The sequence below is a fragment of the Schistocerca gregaria genome, chromosome 1 (genome assembly GCF_023897955.1).
Source record: "Schistocerca gregaria isolate iqSchGreg1 chromosome 1, iqSchGreg1.2, whole genome shotgun sequence".
NCBI lineage: Eukaryota > Metazoa > Arthropoda > Insecta > Orthoptera > Acrididae > Schistocerca > Schistocerca gregaria.
In genome coordinates this window covers 1,003,548,370-1,003,574,988 of record NC_064920.1, presented here as the reverse complement: position 1 = coordinate 1,003,574,988, position 26,619 = coordinate 1,003,548,370, and the positions used below count along the sequence as shown (strand labels likewise).

Genomic DNA, 26,619 nt, shown 5'->3' with positions numbered 1-26,619 from the left:
AGTGTCTTTTAATTGTGCGTGTCTGCAATTTAATGTGTCTTCTTTGCAGTAAGTAGCACTCTGTCTTTTCCTACATTGTCAATATTCATACGTAGAGTTTCCTAGGCTACAAGGAAATTATTATGTTTGCAGAATGGTCTCTGAATGTATTTCTAGTAGTATATATACATTTTTCTGAGAGCGTAACACTAAAGAAATTCTAGTATATATAGAAGTATGGAAGCAGTAGATTATTATTTTTTAAGACAAAAGGAGTAGCAGGGCAGGTGGTGGTGGTGGTGGTGGTGGTGGTGGTGGTGGTGGTGGTGGTGGTTGTGGTGGTGGTGGTGGTGGTGGTGGTGAAGCGAAGCGTACCCCCATCTTAAGCCATGTTATAGTTTGTGGGGTGTTCATGTATGTATTTAGATTATCTACCTCAAGAATCTGAGCTGTGGAAATTCTTACAGTCCTGTCTGCACTGTAATCTTTACTTATTTAGTATATTGACTCAGTTGTATTACTAGTTAAGGTGTTCTGTTCATAATTCAGTAGGAAATATCTTCATAATTTAAAGTTCATCTAATATGTCATTTAGTGTTCACTGAAGTAAGGTGAATAAAATTGTTTAATTTTATGTTAAAATTGTATTGGAATTTAATAATTATTATAGAAATTCCCATACAGACTTTTCGATAATTCGTGTCATAAATAGGCATGCGCGCAACATAAGTAACACAAAAATAGAATTTGTACTTAATTGATAAAATATAATAAATCATTTTTCAGGTTAAGTTCTTAGGTGAGGAAGCCGAAGATGCAGGAGGAGTAACTAAGGAATTTTTTCTCTTGCTAATGAGAGAGATATTGGATCCAAAATATGGAATGTTCCGGAATTATGATGAAACACGAGCAATATGGTTCAGTGAAGATTCATTTGAGGATCCAATAATGTATTATCTCATTGGTTAGTATAGTTTTACTGCAAATCCTATATACTATATGTAGCTCAATATAAGATGAGCTTGAATATATGATGACCCTCAGTTTCAAGAGGTTTCTTTAGGTCTACCTAAAAGAGGTAACAATAAACCTGTTGTAAATGTATGCCATTTTTTTATTTCTGTGCTTTGATAATGTTGCTGTTGTGGTCTTCAGTCCTGAGACTGGTTTGATGCAGCTCTCCATGCTACCCTATCCTGTGCAAACTTCTTCATCTCCCAGTACCTACTGCAACCTACATCCCTCTGAATCTGTTTAGTGTACTCATCTCTTGGTTTCCCTCTACGATTTTTACCCTCCACACTGCTCTCCAGTACTAAATTGGTGATTCCTTGATGCCTCAGAACATGTTCTACCAACCGACCCCTTCTTCTAGTCAAGTTGTTCCATAAACTCCTCTTCTCCCCAATTTTATTCAATACCTCCTCATTAGTTATGTGATCTACCCTTCTAATCTTGAGCATTCTTCTGTAGCACCACATTTCGAAAGCTTCTATTCTCTTCTTGTCCAAACTATTTACCGTCCATGTTTCACTACATACCTGGCTACATTCCATACAAATACGTTCAAAAAAGACTTCCTGACACTTAAATCTATACTCGATGTTAACAAATTTCTCTTCTTCAGAAACGCTTTCCTTGCCATTGCCAGTCTACATACAAGGAGAAATAAAATAAACAAAAAGAAATGTTTCAGGGTAGTTCTCATCTTCATTTCCGTTATCGTTATCATCCATCGTCATGATCAATATCATTGCCTTCGTTTATAAGCCTTCAGGCATTTCTTCACCCCTCTGACACTCCTCTCATAGTATGTCATCTCCTGAGACATCCTTGGCATTGAATATGCACCACTTTTTGAGTCCTCTCATCATAGATTCACTTCAGATTCTGCCCCAGACAGTAAGGATCCACTGGCCAGCAAGGAAAAAATTATGTTCCTTCCCCGCAAGGACAGACAGCATGGTCTACTTGAAGAAGCCTCACAGTAAAGCTACTGCGAGTGAGCCTTAAAAAGTCTGCTCACAACAACATCTATTTCTAAAAGCTGTCAAGTCGTGCCGCTAGGAATTATTACCCGGTCTGTGTTGCTCTTTGCTGATCTTTACTTCCTGGATGTGGTGTCACTTGAAAAAAATCCAGCACCAACATATTCCTTGTGTTGAACAAAGAGCCTGATATTCTTTTCAGAACAACGTTAAGCCAATGTAGCATCAGCTCATTTGTCATCTATCTCATTGCTTGGCATCTAGAGGTAAGTCCTTCAGGCAGCTTTTCTTTTGGTAACACTTTCCAGCGAAGAATCACATATGGTGGGGGAGCTTCCTTCCATCTGCTGGTGCATCCAGCATCAATATTATTGTGGCTTTTTCATTGCCAGAACTCCTTGTAGGAACATTTTTAATGCTCTTCATATCAGTAGCAACATTCAGTGACATATCAGAACAAACAGGTGTCTAATTGCCATTGCCCATATGGTCTAGCAAATAGTCATCCTGTTTCCCGTGATTGTATGATGCTGATATGAAGGTATTATTTCATCACACACCGTCAGAAGTCACTGAATTAGCATTACTGTGTTGTAAGACCTTACCTCGTCTTCATCCTCACACAACAGCCAGTACGTGCTTTGAATTCCATAAGGCGTATAGTTGGAAAGCCTTCTTTACCTCCAGTGCCTTCAGTAAGATAATTTCTTAGGTACTTAGTAAGCCTTCATTGTGTTTCTGTTGCACATACTGAAGAACTTGCTGTTCCAAATTATGAAGCTTTCCCTGCTTTGGCCTCCTAAAAGTGTGTGGGACTAACATTGCTTAACTGAACTTTCATCTGACACCCTACTGCACCATTTATGGCCTCTGCTTCATGAATCACCGTTAACTTAAAATTAGCACCTTATTGTCTGTCTGAACTTGTTGGGAACTGCAGATTCTTAGATCCATGTTTCACATCTGAGTCAAGGCTGTATTTTGCATCCATTATTGATTGCTGCAATTTGTGTCCTTATAGCACTGACAATAGAAGGAAATTCAAAGACAATAATATAGTGTTCTCTACAACCAAATTGGCAGAAACCGTACAACCTCAAGTTAACAGCATAGTTATCTTTGAAAATCGACATTGCTGTAGGGCAGTGGCAGCTTTACCACTGTTGTTTAAGTTCGCGGTTCATTTGTTGTGTGTTATTTTGAGACTTTTATATGAACATATTTTTGTTGAGATTAATTTTATCTCCTGGCTAAAGACTAGATTGGAGCCACCACCAGTCACGGTGGTGTGTCTCTAAGGCTCACAGGTTGGCATCACGTGAGTTGCGTGTATCCAGTGGGATGATGCGTGATCTAGTCACATTAAGTGACAACTGTCCGTATTTGACATCGTGTGATAACCACTCACAGATGGCAAGTGGCAGCAGTAGCAGTTTAAGATATTAACTATTCTTATTCCATTCATGCTGCATACATTATTTTCTGTGTTACAATTGGCAGATGAGATCATGTGTCCTATGCAATGATTGCTTGACAGAAGTAAACTGAGGAGCAGCTACCTTGATTTTCATACTTTTGAAGCTAACATACCAGTTTTGATGATTTTCATATGTGTACTTGTGTATTACAGAAGGTATACATTTTCAGTGGTAAACAATATGTAAGATTCGCGAAAACATCTCATTTTTAATATGGTTAACTATTCCAAAGAGGCAGGAAGTGTGACATTGTTATATAATACTTTTGGCTAATTGATTACACATTGTAAAAACATTGACCTCGGCAGCAATAGTTTAATCTGTGAATGTAAGATGACCCTGTATTTATCAAATGAAGAATTCAGGAAAATACCTCGTCTTATAATTGAATGGACAAGGTCTGTTCAAAAAGTATCAGCAATTTTATAATTTCATGGGTTGTATTAGTCCAGTTAGCACAATTTTCATTTTTGTGTTGGTAAACACAAATGAAACGTACCTGTTCACTGGTAGCGTATTGGATGTTTATTCTGTTGTCATTTCAAGAGGGTTAATGTGTTTGCTTAAGAGTGCAGATTATTTATTTGTTTTAAAAATGGATCAGGGAATTGAGGTTAAATTTTGCTATAAAAATGGAATAGAATGTAACAATGTCTTGAAAGTGTTGAATACTGCTATTGGTGGGTCTGCTAAGAATTAAACAAGGGTTTATTGAGTATATAAGAATTTCCAAGATGGCCACAAAGAAGTTGAGAGTAATGAACATATTAGATACCCCAACACATCAACAACTGATGAAAAAGTGAAAGAAATTGTCATCATCGATTACCATATCACAATGGGAGAAGTAGCTGATGATTTTGGCATATCAGTTGGTTCGTGCTATGAAATCTTTTCGGATGTTTTGGGTATGAAATGCCTGGATTTGTGGTGAACAATTTGTGACTTTTAAAACATGATAATGCACATGCTCAAATTTCATTGCCTGTTCCTGAATTTTTGGCATAAAAACAACACTGTATTTGCTAGACATGGCCCCCACACCACTTTTTTCCGTTTTTAAAATTAGAGAAAATCTTAAAGCTTAGATGAGATTACAAGCGATCACTGAAAGAGCTAAGTGGTGTCCCAGAGATCAAGTTCCAAAGAAATACTTATTAAATAATGTAATGTCACACTGTTCATTCATATCTCCCTATCAGTCACTGCACACACTATACAGCCATTGTTTCATACTACCACACACACACACACACACACACACACACACACACACACACACACACACGCGCACACACACACACGCTGGTGATGTCTGGACCAATTTCTGTACCACAACATCCAATTTGCTATCCTGAAAAAACTGAGTCAGCATCCCTCCACAATGAGTGAGATGTTGAGCTCAGAAAGAGGAAGAGGTGTTAGTATTGTGCCATGCATAGCTTGGGGGTAAGCAATTTCTAGAAAGAAAAAAAGGGATGGAAAAAACATAAAGTGAAGGTGTTAAGTGGAATGTTGGATATTTTATAATCATTATTATTTATTTTTATAACGTTTTTTATGAAACCCCTACTCTGTTTTAGCTAAGTAATCCTTTAATGTATAAAACGTATTGCGTAATAGGTACTTTTTAGCTGCCTTTTTAAGTAAGTGTATTTTTGCAATTTCTTTAATCTCTTTTGGTAATTTATTGTACAGTTTTATTCCATGGTAGAAAATGCTGTTTTGAGTTTTATGTCTATCTTTTCTTGGTAGATGTAAGTTGAGTCTATCTCTTGTTGCATGGCCATGGACAGAGCTGTTTGTGCAGTAATTACCAATGTTATTTTTGATGTGTACAGCTGACTGATAAATGTATTCACATGGAGCAATTAAAATCCCCAGTGTTCTGAGGAGATCTTAACAATGAGCTCGACTGGCATTTTTGGTTATTACTCTTATGTCTCTTTTCTGGAGTTTGAAAATTGTTTTCATATTTTGTGCATTTATTCCCCAAAAAAGAATTCCATAGCTAAGAATTGAGTGTACATATGAATAATATGTAACTAAAAGACACTGCATGTTACACACTGACAATAGGATTCTAAGGGCATAACATGCTGATGATATTGTGTTTGCAAGTACCTTTGCGTGTTCATACCACTTCAACTGAGAATCAATATTCATTCCTAGAAATTTTGCATTTGTTGCACAGTCTATAAAGGTGTCATCTGCATTTAATTTAACATTATCATATTTCCTCTTCTAACTAAAATTCGTGGCATATGTTTTCTTTATGTTCAATGTCACTTTATTGCTTATTGACAAATCATAAACTTCCTTGGGAGTTTCATTTGCTTTCTCAGCAAGGAGTTCTCGTTTTCTCAGTGACTATAATATTGCTGTCATCAGTAAAGAGAATTTTTTTCACCATGAATAACACTAGTATGACAGTCATTGATGTGTATCAGGAATAGTAATGATCCTAATAAACTATCTTGCGGAACCTCTGTATTAATGTATTTTGGTTCTGATAAGTGTTTTACTAAATGTTTAGATCTGTTTGAAGTATGTGTTATCTCTACTCTTTGTATCCTATCAGCTAGGTATGAATGAAACCAGTCATTAGCTACCCCTCTTATTCCTAATGCTTCTAATTTATTTAATAGAATCTTGTGGTTGACTGTATCAAATGCCTTAGAAAGACCCAAAAATATGCCTCTTTATCAAGAGCATCAATTACAACTTTTGTGAATTCTACTATGGCTGACTTCGTATATTTGCCACTTCGGAACCTAACTGTGATTCGCTTAAAAGATTGTATTTATTCAGGTAATTCATTAATCTGTCTTTTATAATTGCTTCTATTATTTTTGAGAATGCTGACAGCTGGGAAATGGGCCAGTAATTTTCTCTTTCTTCTGCATTACCTTTCTTAAGCATAGGTACACCTCTTGCCTGTTTTAACTGCCCTGCAAATGTTCCTGATGTGAAGGACTAATTTATTATATTTGTTAAAGGGAAGTGTATAATCCCAATGCTTTGTTTCAGTACACACATTGGTACTTCATCTAAGCCTACTGACCTTTTATTTTTTAGTTTTGGAACAGTTTTATTGACTTCATTTTCTGTGGATGGAAGTAACAACATTGTATTTAATGCAACATTATTTACAGGTGTTATATTTGTTTTGGGGAATTTTTGCTGTAACTTCTCTGCAATACCTGAAAAATGCTCATTTACATAGTTTGCCAAGTGTTATGGATGATTTATTACTTTATCCCCCTCCCTTAGCAGTATGTTATTTTGCGATTTTTTGGCTCTCCCCATTTCCTTCCCACACAGCTTTGCTTTTATTCTCTGCATTTCTTGTCATTAAATGACTTTTTTGCAGCAATCAGCACCTTCCTATAGATCTTTCTTCATCTGTGATAGAAATTTAAGAATTCTGGATCATGTCAAAATCTATTTCATGGAACTGAGGTGTTCAAGTGTTCAGAGGGACTTCTTAATACCTGCTGTAATCCATCTGTTTTTGTGAGATGTTGATACAGACATGCATACTTTTGGAAACACCTTTTCAAAGTTGATATTAAACAATGTGGAGAATTTAGAGAATTTCATATTCACATTGGTTTCCTTTTACACTTCATCCCAGCTTTGTTTTTGTAGTTCCTTTGAAAAATTTTTCATTTTGATTTCTGATAGATGACGTTTATAGGGTTGTAGTTCAGGAAATGATTCAATGCTTGATTTTACTGTTGTTATTTGACAGAGATTGTCTGATAGTCCGAGATCTTATACAGCTACATCACATTTTTCCCTGTCCATATTTGTAGCCACATGGTCAATTACTTATGCAGTCGTTGTGGTAACCCTTGATGCACTGTTGGCCATTAGGGATATGCCAAAACTTTGTGGGTGCTGCTGGATGTATTTATGATATTAGCATTGATGTTAACGTCCCCACACAGAATTATGTTGACCTTTGTACTCGAGACTTTATCTAGAACTTCTGATAAATTATTGAAAAAAGTGCTCGCACTAGCACCGAGAGGTCTATACACACACAAAATGATTAATTTCTTGGTGATATCAAGTGCTGTTAATTCAATAGCTGATATTTCGAGGTGTTTGTCTTCACTTACTGTACTGAGATCAAGTTTTGATTTGAACTGTGTCCCTTTTGCTGATATAAATGCATAATCCTCCTCCACTTGAAGTAGTTCTTCAGTAAGAGTTTGCCCTTTCATACAATGATAATACTACATGTTGGATTTCTGTGTCTCTACACCAGTGCTCAGTAATACAAACTATGGTGGTGTTCGAAGATTGGAGCTCAACTTCTGATAGTTGTATTTTATTTTTTAATGATTGCATATTTTGATGGAGGATTGTTAAGTCTGTGAATGCCCCATGTTACTCTTTCCAATTGTTTGTTTTTCTTTGTGACATATGGTATGTGTGATATTTGAAGTTTTAAAATATGTGTTGTGAGTGATTGATTCAGTATTTTTTAAACTGCTGGAGATGCTCTTTAGACAGGGGAACCTGTTGTCTGGATTTATCCTAAAAAAGACCTACTTTTCGTACTTATGTCAACAGGTATTTGACCATGTGTGGCCCCTATATCCACCCCCTATACTTTCATGAATCAGCTGAACCAATTTTCCCTTCCCAGTCCTGTTTAGGTCTAGGCCATGCCTAGTGAAACGCCATCTGTTGATAATCCTGATGGGCACCAGAGAAACATGAACAACGTTGCCTACCCTCAGAGCCATCCCTAACCCCACATTGATTCGCCTCACAGCTAAATCAAGATGTGATCAATCATAATGCTGGAACAGCTCAACAAAGTGTACGTTAGTGCCGTGAGTCAGGGGAGCTTTCTTGTCCAAGTCACTACCTATGTACTATGCCCCATCCCTGTCCAAACTGTTTCCCACCCCATCCACTATCACTACATGGTCCTCTTTTGTAAAGGCCTTACGTAAAGACCACAGGGCCTCTATCACATGTCTTAGCTCTGTGTTTGACTTGGAAATACTGGTGGCCTGGTACACTGCCCCTAAACTTTCCTGTAACTGAGGGCCTACACCTCGCACATGTGTACTACCTAGTAGCAGCACTTTCTTCTTCCTAACACTTTGTACATTCCTAGGCTTCTTGGCCTCGATTGAAGTGTGCTGCACATTTCCTGCTACTCATTCTACCTGAGGTTCTTCTCCACTTAACTCTGGCAGTGGTAGATACCTGTTTTGGTGTTGATGATAAGACAGTCAGATCGTGTCCTCTTTCTTCCTGTCCTCCTACCAGCTGCCAGTTCCCAACCACCCTCTTCCCCCATATCTCCCGTGATCCTTATCAGTTCCTTCCTTGCTTCCTGCAAATGTGCTTGAAGGGAACAGATTTTCCTTTCCTGTTTCCCAATCAAAATGTTCCTACTGCATACTCTGCAGTTCCAGGAGAGAGCCTCTTCTGTTCTCCCAACATTCTCCTCACTGCATCCCCCCCCCCCCCCCCCAGTGAAAATATTTCCTAAAAGATTGGCAACAAAGCCCTATAGTTACTACCCTATAACAGCCCCACATTTCTCACTCATGGTCAGTTTCGAAAGAATAATTAAGTTTAAAGAATGTTTTAAATTGGTCAAGGACGCGAGATTGGCTGTGTGTAAACAAAACACGACACGCAGGTCTTTTGAGTGGTGGTTATTGTTTTTGTACTGATTTAGAAATACAATGACAGAAGAATGAATTTTTAAGTACTGTACTTTTAGAGAATTTACATTATCAGGCATGTTTGGTCAGGTTTTTAAACATCTATAATTCGGAAAATTTAGGCTTAGATCGCGTCTATCTTACTAGTAAAAAATATGAAACATGTTAATTACATACACTTTAGAAATGTTTAATTACACTTTTATTGTGACAATAGAAACTGATGAAACTAGTAGCTGTCTTTTTTAAATGAATTTTGCACTATTAAGAAAACTTGAATAGAATGTTTTGTGTTTGTCACGCAAAATTTAGGGTTATGTCGCGATTATTGGGGCTTCAGCTAAAGAACATGTTTTTTCAAGAACAAGCTTTGCTGGGATGCTAACATTCAGCTGTGTGACAAGAACAGACACTACAGCAAGTATACAAAACAAAGAAAATTTAAATTTGACACTATTTTCTCTTAAATAAGTTCTTATAGTGGACGAAGAAAATACCTGTGATCTCACGCGGTGGCCATCTTGGATATATCACATTTTATTTGCCGTCTGTACTTTGGTACTCTTCATTTCCACAACCGCCTCATGTACTGATACCAGTTTCAATGTGGACATCCTCAAAGAGATCTGGTCTATTTGTTGCATTTAAATTTAATATATTTCCATCATGAGTGGAGTTCCGAACTATCTTGTCTCAATAGTTTTCAGAAAGGGCATTCAGTAACTTTTCACAGAATGTTTTGTCACACTCACAACTGTAAAATGTAAAAGTTGTGTGACTAGGGCCTTCTGTCAGTAGACCATTCGCCAGGTGTAAGTCTTTCGGTTTGACGCTATTTTGGCGACTAGCTCATCAATGAGGATGAAATTATGATGATTGGGACAACACAACACCCAGTCCCTGAGCGGAGGAAATCTCTGACCAGCCAGGAATCCAACCCAGGCCCTTAGGATTGACATTCTGTCGCGCTGACCACTCAGCTAACGGGGCGATCTAGGGTTAATGACCAGAATGACTTGTCCCAGTTTAGTTCCCTAAAAACAAACTATGACTTGTTCCTTTTTCTAATCGCGCGGAGGGTTCGTTGTGCTGGTGTCCTACGATTTAAGTCTCCAACAATGATCACAGTATGATCAGGGAACATAAGCAAGTGAACAGAGGTTTTCTGTTAAGTCTTTGGTTACATCAGAAGGTAAGTATGGTGGTCAGTAGAAAGATCCAGTTACAATTTTATAGCCACTGCTGATTCTGAGTCTTGCCCAAACAATCTTGTGTGCAGGTTCAGTTTCTGTCTTGGTGAATTTGAGTTTGTTGTCTACCGTGACAGATAGTTTTGGGTCACTTGCAGCTGTCATTATCTGGACTGGATGGAGAGTCACCTAATCTAAAAAACCATTGTGTGCACCCCACACACAATCGACTGCCTGACTAGCAGCCTCTGATGTGTTGTGCACACCTAAAATGTTTAGGGGGACGCTGCAGATCTCTGTCGTACAGTGCAAGTCCAGGAAGTCACAGCCTCGCTTCTCACATAACTTTTGAAGTCTCTGGTTCAGTCCTTCAACACAAAGCAGAACTAGGGGGCCATGATCAGTTCTGTGGAAAATGCTGCAAATTGTGAGATTTATTGAAACTCCCTCTGCAAATCTGGTCTCATCAGTCTTGCCCCCTGACCTGTTAAGGTACCAAGGCATAATTGGCTGATTTTCGCCACCATTGTTAGGTGAAATATATTGAATGAACCTAGATATTTCAGAAGTGCTTTCTGTTTTGTACTATCACATAAAAGTTTCAGTTAGCCAAGTAGTCACAATACATCATAAAACCATTAATACTTTGTGTTTATTGGCATAATGTAAGCAACAGTCATTGACACAGTAACATAACTCTGTTACAGGCGGTCTGCTTCATTGTAATCTTATAAACAATATTAACATTGTTGCTTCCCTGGCGAGTAAAGTAATAATGTTTATAATAAGAGCCTCACTTACAGTGAACTGTATCATGGGCTAAATTGCGGAATGGGCCCAAGTTGAAAGTCTCCCTGTTGTGTTGTATGATATTTGAATTTATTTACAGCATGGAAATTTAATCATCAGTTTTAATTGTAGATGTAAGTAGTCTAGACATTTCATATTTCACATCTACGCATGGTGCAGAATGTAATGAAGTAAACAAACCTGTTGAGCAGTCACAGTCAATAACTTGAGAAAATTGGATAATTGCTTTAGGAGTAATGCAACATGGACAAAATTGATATAAGCAAAGAAAAATCTACAAATATATGGATTATTTGCAGTTTTGATTGTGCTGAAATTCACTGCTTCTACAGTCGACTGACCAGCCTTCAAACCAGATGACAACTTCATGAATGGCTGCATAAATTGATCCCAGGCATTTGGAAATTACCACAGCAGAATTCATTATGCACAACTGTCTCACTTAATGGAATCCATCCAACCCCATAGGTGTAATGGTGAAGGATCACAGCACATTTGGTTGAATTTCGGCTGTATAGGACAAGGTAGGTTTTCAGACGGATTGTGCTTCTGGATTACTGATTTCAATAATCGTTTGAATTGATTATGTCACTTATTCTTTTCTCCAGGCACCATGGGGTTGGATTGAATGTTAGACAGGAGACAGCTTTCCGTATAGCTCTCTCCAAATTAACGTTAAATGTGCAGTTTACTCTATAGCTGACTGTAACCTTAAGTATTATCCGTGATTAAAGTGCTAACATTTTACAGAAAATAATACAGAATTACAACTATTTGAGTGGAATGGAATGAGGTATTTAAGAAGGTGAACCTAGTGTATTTCATGTATGATATCTGATGGGTGAAATATGTGAATACCAAGTCCTCCTATGGTAAATGAGAAGTGAAATTCCTATGAGTGATTTTTGTATCAACATTTTTAATTGTGTTGATATATACATACCGCTTCCGCCATTTACTGATTTTCTTGTGCAAAACTACAAACATTCAAGTGAATTATTTGTGATAGTACGACAGGAACTCTTAATAATACTGCTTGAAGTAGCAGGAATAATACTAAATGATTTTTAGTGTTAAAAGTAACTCGTAGGAAATGTGTGAATTGAAATCAGTACAGCTGGTACTTTTACCGATAATGGAATTGGGATCATTTTGGTTTTTTTATGTTTGTTAGATATTTACATGTCTCAGGGCTCTTGCTAATAATGTGGAACAAGTCAGTTTTACAATTATAGGAAATCTCTGTGGAAACTGTCAATTTGATCATTTACATAATGTCTTGGGTTTTTCCTTCTTACACGTGTACACTGTTTTACATTTTGTTTGTTCATTGTCTCGACACTTCTCTTAAAAAAAGAGTGCGCGCACACACATGCTCAAGTGTGTGTGTGTGTGTGTGTGTGTGCTTGCAAACCACGTCTACTACTACTACTACTACTACTATACTACTACTACTACTACTACTACTACTACACTTTCAGAATTTATGGAGCAGGTGTCAAGCAGATTAGATTTCAGTTTATGTATTATCCCTTAAATTGCTGCACAAAAGTGTTGGAAGATTGGTTGTTCTAAGTGTGGATATCATTTGTGTTGAGTACACCTCTCTATCATAAGCAATGATTCAACAAATTATTCTGATTTACAAAATGCTTCAGAGGCCACCTGCAGTGAATACTAGTAACGCACACATGTCAGGAATAGTTTTTCAAACACATCAAATGTAAATAATGCAAGTAAATATTCTGGCAACCAATTATTATATATTCGTGGTTAAACACACCTGGTGGTCCAGCAGATGTGACGATGCTATATAGGTCAAATGGCTAGTGTGGGTAAAATGGAAATAGCACAAGAATGCCACCAATCTACAAGCCTTTATTACACAAAGGAAGACCACAACCAATTTCTTAAGGGGGGCAAAGAGGAAGCAAAACAACTGATTTGGCACGCAGTGAAGAACTTTCAAAGATACGACTCTAGAGATCTATACAAGGGCCTCAGATGACCCAGTTCACACCTTCTTCTTTATGTCTTCAGTGAGCCGGTGAATCACTGTGCCTCAATAATAGTGAGTGCACAAAAACACTAGATGATTATTTGTAGGAACCTCTAAATGCCAAAGAACCTACTCACACCTCCCGGTTAGAGAATCCAATGATCCCAACAACAAGCACATCCCTCCTCCCAATACAAAGAAGTCAGAGTAGTTGTAGATCTCCTCAAAAAGAGCAAAGCTCTTGGGAAGCTGGGTTAGTGGCAGAAATGCTGAAACTAGCAGGAGAAAATGCAGATAGGCTTATACGTACAGCTGTCTTGGACATACGCCATACAGCTGTCTTGGATACACAGCCTAACAAGAAACTGCCCGCCAACTAGACGTCAGCCATTATCCACCCAGTTCACAAAAAAGAAACCAGAACAGACCCCAGTAATTAAAGAGGAATATCACTCCTTGCAATCACATGAAAAATCTTTTCCAAGATATTTGAACGACACTTAACTAGGCAGCTGGATGATGAGTTAGGGAAATATCAAGCAGATTCCAGAGCATGGAGAGTCCTGCATTGAACAAATGCGTAACCTCAAGACTATTCTCCAGTAGAGCAAGAAACAAACCAGACAGTAGAACTTCCAAAAGATATACGACTCTGTGGGTAGGACTGCTCTCTGAATACTAAGAGAAATAGCACTGAATGAAAAACTCAGTAGGTTATACTGTGCCAAATCCTAAGTAAGGTTTAGAGGACAACTGTCAGAGTGTTTCCTGTTTGATACAGTGGTGAGACTAGGAGACTATATTTCGTGTATATTATGTAATTGTGCCCTGAGAAAAACTGTCAGGGACTAGATCAGATCTCTCCCACCGAACACCTGATGAAGGATGAGTATCAAAGCAGTCAAATAAAGATCCCATATGTGGCTTGACATTACTGGCAAATGATGTGCAAGGGTCTCCTGTGCAATTCCAAACACTGCAGTTAATAATAGGGAAACAGGTCTGTCGTTCATCATTGGAAAGACTGAGTTAATTACCAGTATTAAAGATGGCCCTAGAATGGTGAGTGTCAGTGCTATCAAGCATATTAAGAAAGCCTGAACCATAAAGTACTTTGGAGAATGGATCTCAGTGAAAGAGTAGCTCTCAAACAAAGGAAAATCAAACTAGATAGGGCATACTGTGCTTGCAGAAAAACGTATGGCCCATAATATCTCTAGATGCATATCAAACTAACACATATAACACAGTAGTGAGACAGCCAGTCCTCAGTGCAGCAATGTGCCTATCCCTAACCAAGAAGAGTCCTCAAATTACAAGAAAGGAGATTTATGTGAAAGATAGTGGAACCAAAGATCCTACTAGATTGGAGACAATGGTACAAACTTGATTGTGAACTCTATTAACAACAATGCTATCAGAAGAAGGCGGTGATCTTTCTATGGCCACCTGTAGGGAAAATAAACCTGTAAGCTGTACTATAAGATATTCTGAGCAGCTAACAAGGGTAAAAGCACTGAATCCCAGTGGATCAAGCAAATAGAGGAGTACCTTGCAAAACATCATACTAGGCAAAACATAATAAGTAACAGGGGTGACTACCATATACCTAATGAAACCTGACCCTTCCTAATATCCCCTACAGAAGTACCACAGTGAAACCAGGAAACGTCTGAAGAATGCAAAATGGAGTTCTGTAGTAATACTGGAAAACAGAAAAGCTCAAGGTACTAAAAAGAAGACAAATGTTTAAACTTCAACAAGAACACCAGGAGTGGGAAACAACAGCAAACCTAAAACAGAACTGTTGTCCACAGGTTGCCCAATCAAGTTAAAACAATATATCTTGCATAGCACTTCTTATCCACACTCAGTATATTTTCTTCCATAGTGTATTTATGGCTCAAATGTTACAATACATGGTATGTGAATGCTATAGCATCAGAATGTTTCCTAATTCTTCTTTTTTGAAACAGTTACCTTGGCCGTGATGTACAAAATATGTATGTTCTATGGTGTATCATTCTTTTCTATTGTTAGTCCCTCCTGGGGAACACCATCTTATTGTAGGCACCTTCAGTGCTGGTCAGGGAGGTTAGCATGCCTCAGTGATACTGACTAACATGCCAATGGTAGCATAGATACTGGCAGGACCACCTGGAGCAGACAGATCTCAGCAAAGGGGTCTGACGAAAAGTGTCCCACAACTTAGGGAAGAGAGGGCTGGTTTTTGTTTTCCACAGGGAACTCCATCAGCAATGGTTGGGCATGGGCACTGCGACCCTGGGGTTCCTGAGCTGGGGACTGGCCGGTGCCATCAGACTGCTTCTGCTGTTAACTCTGGGAATGCTTCAGGGACCACAGTTAGTTGTGACAGTGAAATGTATGTTTAGGAGAATGGTTACCATGACTTCACTGTCTGGACTGCAGGTGAGGTGCACACCTCTATAAAAAATGATTGTCAGAAATATACCCATGCAGGAAACTTAGCTGCAGATAGTTGCTGCAAATGCGGTACATGGTACAGATGCAGCAGGTTCTCAAGAAGTACTTTCCAGACTGTCATGTGGTCAGCATTACTTATTTCAACTAATTGACTGACACTAGGGCTCTCATCAACTGCACTGCCTCCAATGTACTCCAGTTGGGACATTGTCGTTACCAGAGAAGGAAAGTTACCACTCACCATATAGTGGAGGTGCTGAGTCATGATAGGCACAACAAAAAGATTCACACAATTCACGAGTGAGTGCGTGTGTCTACTGCTGAAAAAGGCCTTTTTGGCCAAAAGCTACAATTGTGCGAATCTTTTTGTTGTGCGTGTCGCGACTCAGCATCTCTGCTATAAGGTGAGTGGCAACTTTCCTTTTCTGATATTGTTACATTCCAGCCTGGATTTTCCATTCTTTGATTTTTGACAATATAAACATTGAGTTTCATTGTTATTACCAGCTGCTAATTCATACAGAAAATGAGCATATGCCAACTCCGCATTTGATTACACTTCCATTGCAGTGTACTGAAAACAAATTCCATGATGACTACTGCACCACTGATGCTACATGCTTGATGCTAGTAGAGCGATGGTGTCAGTCAAGTGTCAACACAAGCAATGAAGTGAGTAGCATGTGAACATTATTTTTGCTCAAACACTGGCCGTAAACCTAAGTATTACAGCTTTTCATCCCCCCATGTGGGTTCGGGGGTAAGAATAGGCCCACGGTATTCCTGCCTGTCGTAAGAGGCGACTAAAAGGAGTCTCAAACGTTTTGGCCTTGTGAGATGGTCCCCTAACGGGTTTGACCTCCATCCTTCTAAATTTTCCGAAGAGCGAGCCGATTGGGGAAGGGCGCCTTACAAGGAGCGATGTGTCCATCATGCATTACCATCTCTAGCCAGGTTTGTCGTCATCGCTTAGCAGTCCCGCTCACCTACCATCTCTTGGGCGTGGATTTGTTCTTGGGTGCAGTTTATTGCAGTCTGCTATGCTGTGTCGCTTTATGCGCCAATGACGATATTGGAATACATCACCTGAAATCCAGCACGGTAGCCAGTCCGTTGTGGTGGGGCCGCCATGTACCCTGTTGGTTGTAGCCCCCTGACTACACAGGGATCGCTCTGCAGATGCCAGCGCCGTTAACTCCCCACGTATGCCAAGGAGTAGATGCCTATCTCCTTGGGGCATTGGGACTCCTGGCAATGGCCATCCTGCCAGGTGGTCGTTGCTGAGGCTGGGTGGCGCCCGTGGGGAGGGCCCTTGGTCGGAGTAGGTGGCATCAGGGCGGATGACCCGCAATGAAGCGTGGTACATCATCCCATGCTGGCGGCCAGCCGCCAGCAGTCTCTAAGCGTTCCAGGGCTCAATACAACGCAACTACATATGACCTCAAATCGTTCCCCTCCCTGGCTACACCATGGGAGGAACGAAAGACTAAGGATGCCAGCGAACCATACTCGCCCCGCTACCTGGTGTGTAAGAGAGCTGATGGTGAATCCTTTACATCCATGAAGCCTCAGTTCTTCGTCGAGCACTTAGAGGACAAGTTCAGGGAGGTGGAGGGCTTGTCCAAAATGCGCTCGGGCTCGGTTTTGATCAAATCGGCGTCCTCCGCCCAGTCCCGCCGGTTACTCGATTGTAACAAGCTGTGGGATGTTCCGGTTACAATCACGCCCCATAAGAGTCTTAATATGGTCCAGGGCATAATATTCCATCGGGACCTTCTATTGCAGTCCGATGACGAGCTTCGCGCCAATTTAGAGCGGCGAGGTGTTCACTTCGTCCGGCGCGTACATCGTGGTCCAAGGGATAAGCAGGTTGCCACCGGTGCCTTCATCTTGGCCTTCGAGGGTGATACTTTACCTGAGAAGGTCAAGGTGATGGTCTATCGTTGTGACGTCAAGCCATATATCCCTCCTCCGATGCGGTGCTTTAAGTGCTGGAAGTTCGGGCATATGTCTTCCCACTGTACTTCCAGCCTCACATGTCGAGATTGTGGACGCCCATCACATCCCAATACTCCATGTGCTCCGCCTCCCATCTGTGTAAACTGCGGAGAGCACCACTCTCCTTGCTCGCCGGACTGCAGTATCTTCCAGAAAGAGCGCAAAATCATGGAGTATAAGACCCTGGACCGCCTGACATACACTGAGGCCAGGCAGAAGTTCGAATGCCTCCATCCTGTTCGAATGACTGCCTCTTACGCCGCGGCTACTACTGTTATGGCCCCATTAGCTCTCCCTCAGACTGCCACCTCTCAGAGCCGGAATGCTACACCTGCCCCCTTGATGGTGGGGGGGCACTTCACTCCCTGCTGCTCCTGCACTACCTGCCTCAGGAGCAGCAACCCCCCAACCATCGGGGACATCAGTCCCCACTTCTAAGCTGGGGAAGCCTCAAACTTCCCCGGCTCTAATAGCACGGAAAGGGTCCATTGGGTCCCTTCCTTCCCAGGTTTCCGCCTCTGGGAAGGGTGACGTCAGCCAATGGAAGAAAAGCAGACCAGCGGCTGGTCGCAGGGCTTTCCGCTCCTCCTCCGTCCCGGAGACTGACTCGCTGGAGCCCTCCCAGCCAATGAAACCCAAGGACCAGAGAGACAAGACGAAGAAGAAGACCTCTAAGGCCAAGGAACATGTGGTGGCATCCACCCCACTGCTCCCTACAGGCTCTGCGTCCGAGGATAAGGTGGAGATCCGGGCGTCCGCTGAGGACCTGGATCTCGCCGGACCCTCAGACACCATGGCAGCAGATTGTACTGGTCCTCCATCGGTGGCAGCAGGTGACCCAGTGGCGTGATCTGCCTCCTCGGCCCCTTCACGCCTTTTTCGGACATGGACAAAGCGATACTCCAGTGGAACTGCAGCGCTTTTTTCCACCACCTTGCTGAGCTTCGCCAACTCATCAGCAGTCCCCTTTCCTCTGCATTGCCCTACAGGAAACTTGGTTTCCGGCAATGCGGACCTCTGCCCTACGTGGGTATCGGGGTTATTACAAGAACCGGGCAGCTTACGAGAGGGTATCTGGTGGAGTCTGCGTCTACATCCTTAACTCTGTCTACAGCGAATGTGTACCTCTTCACACACCTTTAGAGGCTGTCGCTGTAAGGATGTGGACGCCTCAGCCTATTACTGTCTGCAGTTTGTATCTTCCGCCAGATGCTGATGTCTCGCGTCATCTGTTGGCTGCATTGATAGCACAACTGCCTCCTCCTTTTGTGTTACTGGGCGACCTTAACGCCCATAACCCCCTGTGGGGTAGCGCCGCGATTACTGGCCGGGGTAGAGATGTCGAGACTCTTCTCTCGCAGCTTGACCTCTGCCTCTTAAACATGGGAGAGCCGACACATTTCAGCGTAGTCCATGGCACATTTTCGGCCATCGACCTTTCTATCTGCAGCCCCGGACTTTCACCATCCATCCACTGGAGTGTCCATGACGACTTATGTGGTAGTGACCATTTCCCCATCTTTCTGTCACTACCACAGCGTCACTCTTCTGAACGCCCCTCCAGATGGGCTCTGAATAAGGCTGATTGGGGCTTGTTCTCCTCTCTCGCCACTATCGCACCTCCTTCCCATGACACCATTGATGCAGTGGTTCAGTCGGTCACCACCGGCATCGTTTCTGCGGCGGCATCTGCGATTCCCTGTTCATCCGGGTCCCCTCGGCGGAGGACTGTGCCTTGGTGGGCGCCCGAGATCGCAGAGGCGATTAGAGATCGCCGGCGGGCTCTTCAACGCCATAAGCGGCACCCGTCCTTGGAGAACCTCATCGTTTTTAAACAGCTCCGTGCCCGTGCCCGATGCCTTATTCGCCAACGGAAGCAGGAGTGCTGGGAACGGTATGTTTCCACCATTGGCGTCCGTACCTCTGCATCGCAGGTTTGGGCTAAGATTAGGCGACTCCATGGCTATCGGCCGCCTGTGTCTGTCCCTGGGCTTTCGCTGAATGGAGTGGTGTGTCCTGACTCCGACATGATTGCGGACCGGTTAGCAGCGCATTTTGCTCAGTGTTCCGCATCTACGAATTACCCACTGGCCTTCCGCTACCGGAAAGAGCGGTTGGAAAGTTGGAGGCTTTCCTTTCATACGCGCCACGCGGAGTCGTACAATGCTCCTTTCAGCGACTGGGAATTCCAGAGTGCACTATCTGCTTGCCCTGATATGGCTTCTGGGCCAGACCGCATCCACAGCCAGATGCTGAAACACCTCTCTGTGAATTGCCAGCGACGCCTCCTAGATGTTTTCAACCGCATCTGGGTTGAGGGTGTGTTCCCGTCTCAATGGCGAGAAAGCATCGTCCTCCCCATGTTGAAACCTGGCAAGAACCCGCTGGAGGTGGACAGCTACCGCCCCATAAGCCTCACCAACGTTCTTTGCAAGTTGCTAGAACGTATGGTGAGCCGGAGGTTGAGTTGGCTCCTCGAGTCTCGAGGCCTTCTGGCTCCGTCTCAGGGTGGGTTCCGTAAAGGCCGCTCTGCCGTCGATAATCTGGTCTGCCGTCCGTACAGCCTTTGCACGCCGCCAACATCTGGTTGCCGTCTTCTTCGACATGCGGAAGGCATACGATACGACTTGGCGATATCACATCCTGGCCACACTTCATGGGTGAGGTCTTAGGGGCCCGCTCCCGATTTTTATTCAGAATTTTCTGTCGTCTCGTTCCTTCCGCGTGCAAGTTGCTGCGTCCCATAGTTCCTCCCGGGTCCAGGAGAACGGGGTCCCACAGGGGTCTGTCCTCAGTGTCTCCCTGTTTTTAATTGCGATCAATGGGCTCGCTGAGGCGGTGGGATCGTCCGTCGCAGCTTCGTTGTATGCAGACGACTTCTGCCTCTACTACAGCTCCGCTGGCATTGCAGTTGCTGAGCGCCAGCTGCAGGGCGCTATCCGCAAGGCGCAGTCGTGGGCTGTAGCACACGGCTTCCAGTTTTCGGCTGCTAAGACCTGCGTTATGCATTTCTGCCGGCGTCGCACCGTTCACCCTGAGCCACGCCTTTACCTTGACGGTGAACCTCTTGCTGTGGTAGAGACGCATCGGTTCTTGGGACTGGTATTTGATGCCCGGTTGACTTGGCTGCCTCATATTAGGCAACTTAAACAAACATGCTGGCGGCATTTAAACGCTCTCCGTTGCCTTAGCCACACCGGATGGGGTGCCGATCGGTCCACCCTTCTCCGGCTGTATCAAGCGCTGACCCAGTCCCGCCTTGATTATGGGTGTGTGGCTTATGGTTCGGCATCGCCATCAGCATTGCAATTGCTGGATCCCATCCATCACTGCGGGATCCGACTCGCCACAGGAGCATTTCGGACAAGCCCTGTTGACAGCTTACTTGTGGAGGCTGGTGTTCCTCCATTGCGGATCCGGCGCGACCGACTTCTGGCCGCTTATGCTGCCCACGTTTGTAGCTTGCCAGGGCATCCCAACTACTGTCTCCTGTTCCCGCACTCGATCGTCCATCTTCCAGACAGGCGGCCCCGGTCAGGGTGTACGATCGCGGTTCGCATCCGGGCTCTACTGTGTGGGATTGAGTTTTTTCCTCTCCCGCCTGTTTTCCGGGCCAATCTCCGTCTGCCCCCTTGGTGTGTGCGCCGACCATGCATTCGGCTGGATTTGGCACAGGGTCCGAAAGACTCGGTCCCTCCTCCGGCCCTCCGCCGCCGCTTTGTTTCTCTCCTTGCCGAGTTTCCCGGATCTGCCGTGGCCTATACCGACGGTTCGATGGTCTCTGGTCGCACTGGTTACGCTCTTACTCTAGAGGATCATTGTGAGCAACGGTCGCTGGCACCCGGGAACAGTGTATACACTGCCGAGTTGGTTGCCATCTATCGCGCCCTAGAGTATATCCGCTCCCGCTCAGGTGAGTCCTTTGTCATCTGTAGTGACTCCCTGAGTGGTTTACGAGCTCTTGACCAGTGCTTTCCTCGTTCCCGTCTGGTGATGGCCATCCACGAGTCGCTCCATGCTCTTGCCCGTTGCGGCCGCTCCGTGGTCTTTGTTTGGACCCCAGGTTATGTCGGCTTCCCGGGCAATGAGCGGGTTGACACGCTGGCTAAACAGGCAGTGAGTTCACCGGCTCTGGAACTCGGCCGTATGGAGTGTGATCTCCTGTCGCTTTTGCGCCAGAAAGTGCTTAGTGCCTGGGGTGACGAGTGGTGCACCCTGCCCACGCCCAACAAACTTCGGGCGGTGAAGGAGACGACCGGTGTGTGGCGCTCCTCCATGCGGGCCTCTCGGAAGGACTCTGTCGTCCTCTGCCGGCTGCGCGTTGGCCACACGTGGCTGACGCACGGCCATTTGTTGCGCCGGGAGGACCCACCGCTATGTCGCTGCGGGGCAGCTCTGACGGTGGGCCACATTTTGGTGGACTGCCCGCTTTTAACAGGACTCAGGCAGACGTTTGCGCTGCCTGATACCCTCCCTGCCCTTTTATGTGATGACGTTGCTATGGCGGACCTCGTGTTGAGTTTTATTCGGGCAGGGGGTTTTTATCGTATGATTTGAGTGTTTGTCCTTTTATTTCCTGTATTGACTTGGGCCTTTGGCCTGTGGTTTTAAACTGTGGTTTTAATGTCATTTGGTGGTTGGCTTTTCCTTATTTTCATGGTCGGCCAACCACCTTCACACTCGGTGTGATTTTAGTTCCGTTTGTCTGGTCTTTGTCTGTCTTTCTTGTATTGTGTCGTCCCTCGTCTCAGTTCTCCGTTTTTAACGACTGACAGTTTTTATTTCGTGTGATTTTATCGTGGAACAAGGGACCGATGAGCTTAGCAGTCTGGTCCCTTCAATCCCACACCCAACTAACCAACAGCTTTTCATACATTGTCATCAAATGTAACCAAGAGGAATCCTGGTATGTTTTGTTGCAGTTTGTTTTCCTTGATTAATGTGATTACAAAGAGGAGGAGGAAATGGGCTTTAACTTGGAAATAGTGTTTCTAATTCCCAGTCCACACAACACATTAAGGAATATTTCCTGGAAGTTTGGCCATACCTTTTTGTTACACATTGTAGTAACAAGAGACTATTCTGCCATAACACTTTGTTTGTAATCAAGAGAGTGGGAGAAATCGTAGAGAAGGTATTCTCTTTCTGTAATCCCAAGACATTGGAGTGTATTGCCAGACCCTTAAAAATCATTAAATGACTTCATAACGCAACACTTCTAGTTGAAACTGCCTTGTCGCACCAATTATTCAAGCTTCTGGGCTGCCATGTCTTAGGTGGCTACCCTGTTCTGGCTGAGTTGCATAACATCCTTTACTTGTCTAAAGACATGTTTACCTGCTCCCATATAATGGAGATGGACCATGAGGAATTACGTGCAGAATGGAAGAAATGAATGTTATGGAACTGCAGTACTATCTGAGGAGAGTCAGTGGCAAATCTGAAAACACTGCAGCATTTATAGTAACCCCTGAATATATTCTTGCAGGCTATATCTTAGAGATCCAGCTTATGTATCAGGGATCATCTGGTAGGGAGCAAGAAGTGCGAAGTTTACAAGAAGAAAAAGAAACTACAGCATTTCAAAGTCACAAGACACATGCCATATGGCAAAGTTAACGAAACTTTCAAAGCTGTGCAACCTCCGGCTTTTCCAGTGACTTTTGCTTTCTCTACCTTTAAGAATCCAGTTGCCAAGTATGTTGCTTCCACAAAAACCCAGACCATACTAATCAATTCCATCAACAGGGTATTCTATATTGCTGTGGAACTTAAATGGTTACCAATTGTAATTGAAAGGATTGCAACTACTGGCACAGGAGAGGCCATTCTGCATCTGCTTACAAGAAACTCATTTTAAACTCACCAATGTGGCTGAATTAAGGAACTACCACTCTTACAGGAAGGGTGATATTACTGGAGATAGGACTGAAGGTGGGATGGATGTTTTCATTGATGACAGATGCCGCTCCTCTCCTGTCCCTCTTACTATAGCCAGGTAAGCAGTTGCAGTGAAAGTTCTCACACCCATTATGATAGCAGTATGTTCTTTTTGTCTTCCACCTCATGGGTCCATTGGATGCAGGTGTACTGACAGAGCTTCTCGGAGTGCTCCCCTACCCATTCCTCCTCATTGATGACTTGAGTGCACACGATCTGCTGAGGGGCTTGGCTGCTACATCTCCAAGGGTCAAATTATTGAGTGTCCTGTCCATTTGGAGAGTAGGTGTCTTTTTGATTTTGGATAACACCTTTCTACATCTACAGGGTAATTTTCAGACACTGACCTTTTTTTGTTCTCCAGCTATTGCAGACTCGATTCAGTGGAAAGTGGCTACAAATTTGCATATCAATGACTACTTCCCAATGTGTGTCTGCTGCTGACTCAGATAGAAGTTGACAGGAGGCTGCACATCCGACCTTACCTGAATCACACCATTCCAGAATGTTCGATCAGAAGAGGAGGAGCAGCTGATGAACTTCATTGTCAGTTGGCCTCCCAGGTCACAAGACCTCACACTTTGTGACTTTTATTTGTGGGGTTACGTGAAGGACTGTGTTTTTATCCCCCCTGTGCCTGACACACTAGAAAGTCAGTGACATTGCATTGTTGAAGTCATTAACTCAATAACAGAGACCAGCTGCTTCACGTGTGGCAGGAAATGAGCCACCGTTTTGATATTTGTCATGTAACACATGGTGCTCACATTGAATGCATAAAAATTTGAACTTTTCTCTTTCCAGGAACATTAGAGTTGTGTTTCCATCTTTCGTAGTTTGGGAGCAAATGATTGAAATCTAGTCCTTCCTTTTGAATAGCCCTGTATAACAGATTCTTATGAAGCTGTTAATTTTGTCTGTGATAAAGCCCATTGTCAGAAAATTTCAGCTTCTTTTTTATGCAATATGTCCAGAACAACTGTGGGATGCAGTGCATGTTGCAATTTGTCTTTTAACCTAACGAAGAAATAGTCATCAGCAAAAAACTGATAGATGTGCACATGACTTTTGATGACATGAGATGCCCATGGTGATGTTTCTGTCGGGTTTCTTGTTCACTTGCTAAATGAGAAAAGGCAAGTTCTCTATTGCTGTAATTCAATCACAGAACCATATATCATCATCTGTAGTAATGAACATAACAAATGTTCCTTTTAGACTCAGAGTATTAGTCACATAACTACTTCTCTATCTGTTTGGTGTATTGATTTATCTTTATAGCAGTTGTCTATGAACAGATCATTTGCAACTATGGATTCTGGGTAATCTTGTTTTTTTAGTAATGAACTTGACTTTTCTTTCAACTTCTACAAAGTTTGCTGCAAAAGAAAGTAATATTTTGCCCTTACATATGCTGCGGGCACTGTTGAGAAGTAATTAATGAATATTAGTAGTGTATGGTACACTTTTTTGTTAATATTATATTTGTAGAGGATAGATCTGCAATTAGTAATAATAAATTGTTAACTTCGTTCTTTGGAAAAAAAATTACAAAAATTACATGTTGCGTTTGAGATTAAATGTTTGACTTATGTTATTTTGCTTTTGATTTAGCACAATGCCATATTTGGTTTCAGCCAGACAGTGATTGTCTTCAGCCTAAACGCACGTGCTGCAAGCAGTTGCCATTGTGTTACCCAGACAACCACTGGCTGGTTAAAACCAGATACTGCATTGTGATATGCACGTGTGACTGTTGTAAAAAAGGAAAAAGTGATCATTCTCTAAAGTGCAGAATGTCATTGTAGAATTTTAAATGATGCTTCAGTATTAATTTCATGTAAAAGACTACTCTCCTAAGGAAGGTAGACACAATGAATTGTAGTATAAGCATTTCATGTGTAATGTGGTTATCTCTTTGACAGGTCTCATATGTGGATTGGCTATATATAATTTTATCATCATTGCATTACCTTTTCCATTGGCACTGTATAAGAAGCTCTTGAATGAACCTGTTTCACTCCAGGATCTTAAAGGATTGTCACCATCAATGGCCAAGTAAGCATTATCAACTTAATACATAAACATAAGGTGGTATAGATAGTAACAACTTTGGTTTTTTTTTTTCTTTATACCCTTGTGAAGGAAATAACTGAAACTTGTTAGTACTAATTAGATAAATAAATGATTCTAAGTTATCACCTCTTTTATGAGAATATCCACCAGTCATGCATTCCTTTCTTGCCATTGTTAAATTTAATTTTTATTAATATTTTTATTTATAAGAGGAAAAGTATTTTATTATTTTGATAATTATGGTATGGTGAAAGTTGTCTAAACATGTAAGACTATGTACTAGGCTTTATACTTTCTGGGGCGGAAACAAGAAGTGCACATGTTGACACAGACACTCACCTGTACCAAAGGCAAAATTTATTGTTTAAGGGGAGTTGCTGAGGCTAAATGGCATTTGGGGAGAGGCGGGACGTTATATGGCCTCTGGGAGAGGCGGGACATTATATGGCCTCTGGGAGAGGCAAAGATATACAGGGAAAAAGAGCATGGGGAGTTAAAGAGGATGACAGAGAGGAAGGTAGGTGGTGGCTGTCAACATAGGTAGCACAATGAGAAGTGAAAAAGTGACAGTTACTAAACTGAGAGACATAAATATTGAAAAGGGGAAGGCAGTGATGCCAAGTTTGGACATGCAAGGAGTGGTGTATAAAAGGATAAAGAGGAAAAGTTATGATGAAGGTAGAGGACTACTGGAACGTTACACCCGGAGGATTGTGTGAGTAGAGGGTATGCCAGATGGGCAGTTTCCACACCTGTAGTTCAGAGGAATTGATGTGGGAAGAAAGGATCCAAATGGCACAAGTATTAGAGCTAACTTTTAAGCTTTTGCAAAAACAATGAAAGAAAAACATTTTTTGTACACACAATTTTATTGTTCCTCAAAATATACACCTTTAAAATTTATGCACTTATTCATTTGTACAAACCAATTTTGGAAACACTTATTCCACTATGGTGTTGGCGCCTCAAAGACATGGTTTTTGTAGGATACATCAATTTTTTGAGGTACTGAAAATC

General features: G+C 42.3%; 1 protein-coding gene across 7 annotated transcripts in view; it reads left to right on the top strand.

The window, feature by feature from the left end:
• Nucleotides 1-26,619, top strand: part of LOC126278569 (probable E3 ubiquitin-protein ligase HERC4) — a 187,323-nt gene that overhangs the window by 124,492 nt on the left and 36,212 nt on the right. For all 7 annotated transcript variants that reach the window (XM_049978801.1, XM_049978777.1, XM_049978827.1 and 4 more), the window contains exons 17-18: nt 766-943; nt 25,452-25,584. In XM_049978801.1, the coding sequence (XP_049834758.1) occupies nt 766-943; nt 25,452-25,584 (311 nt within the window). The remainder of the gene's footprint in view (nt 1-765; nt 944-25,451; nt 25,585-26,619) is intronic.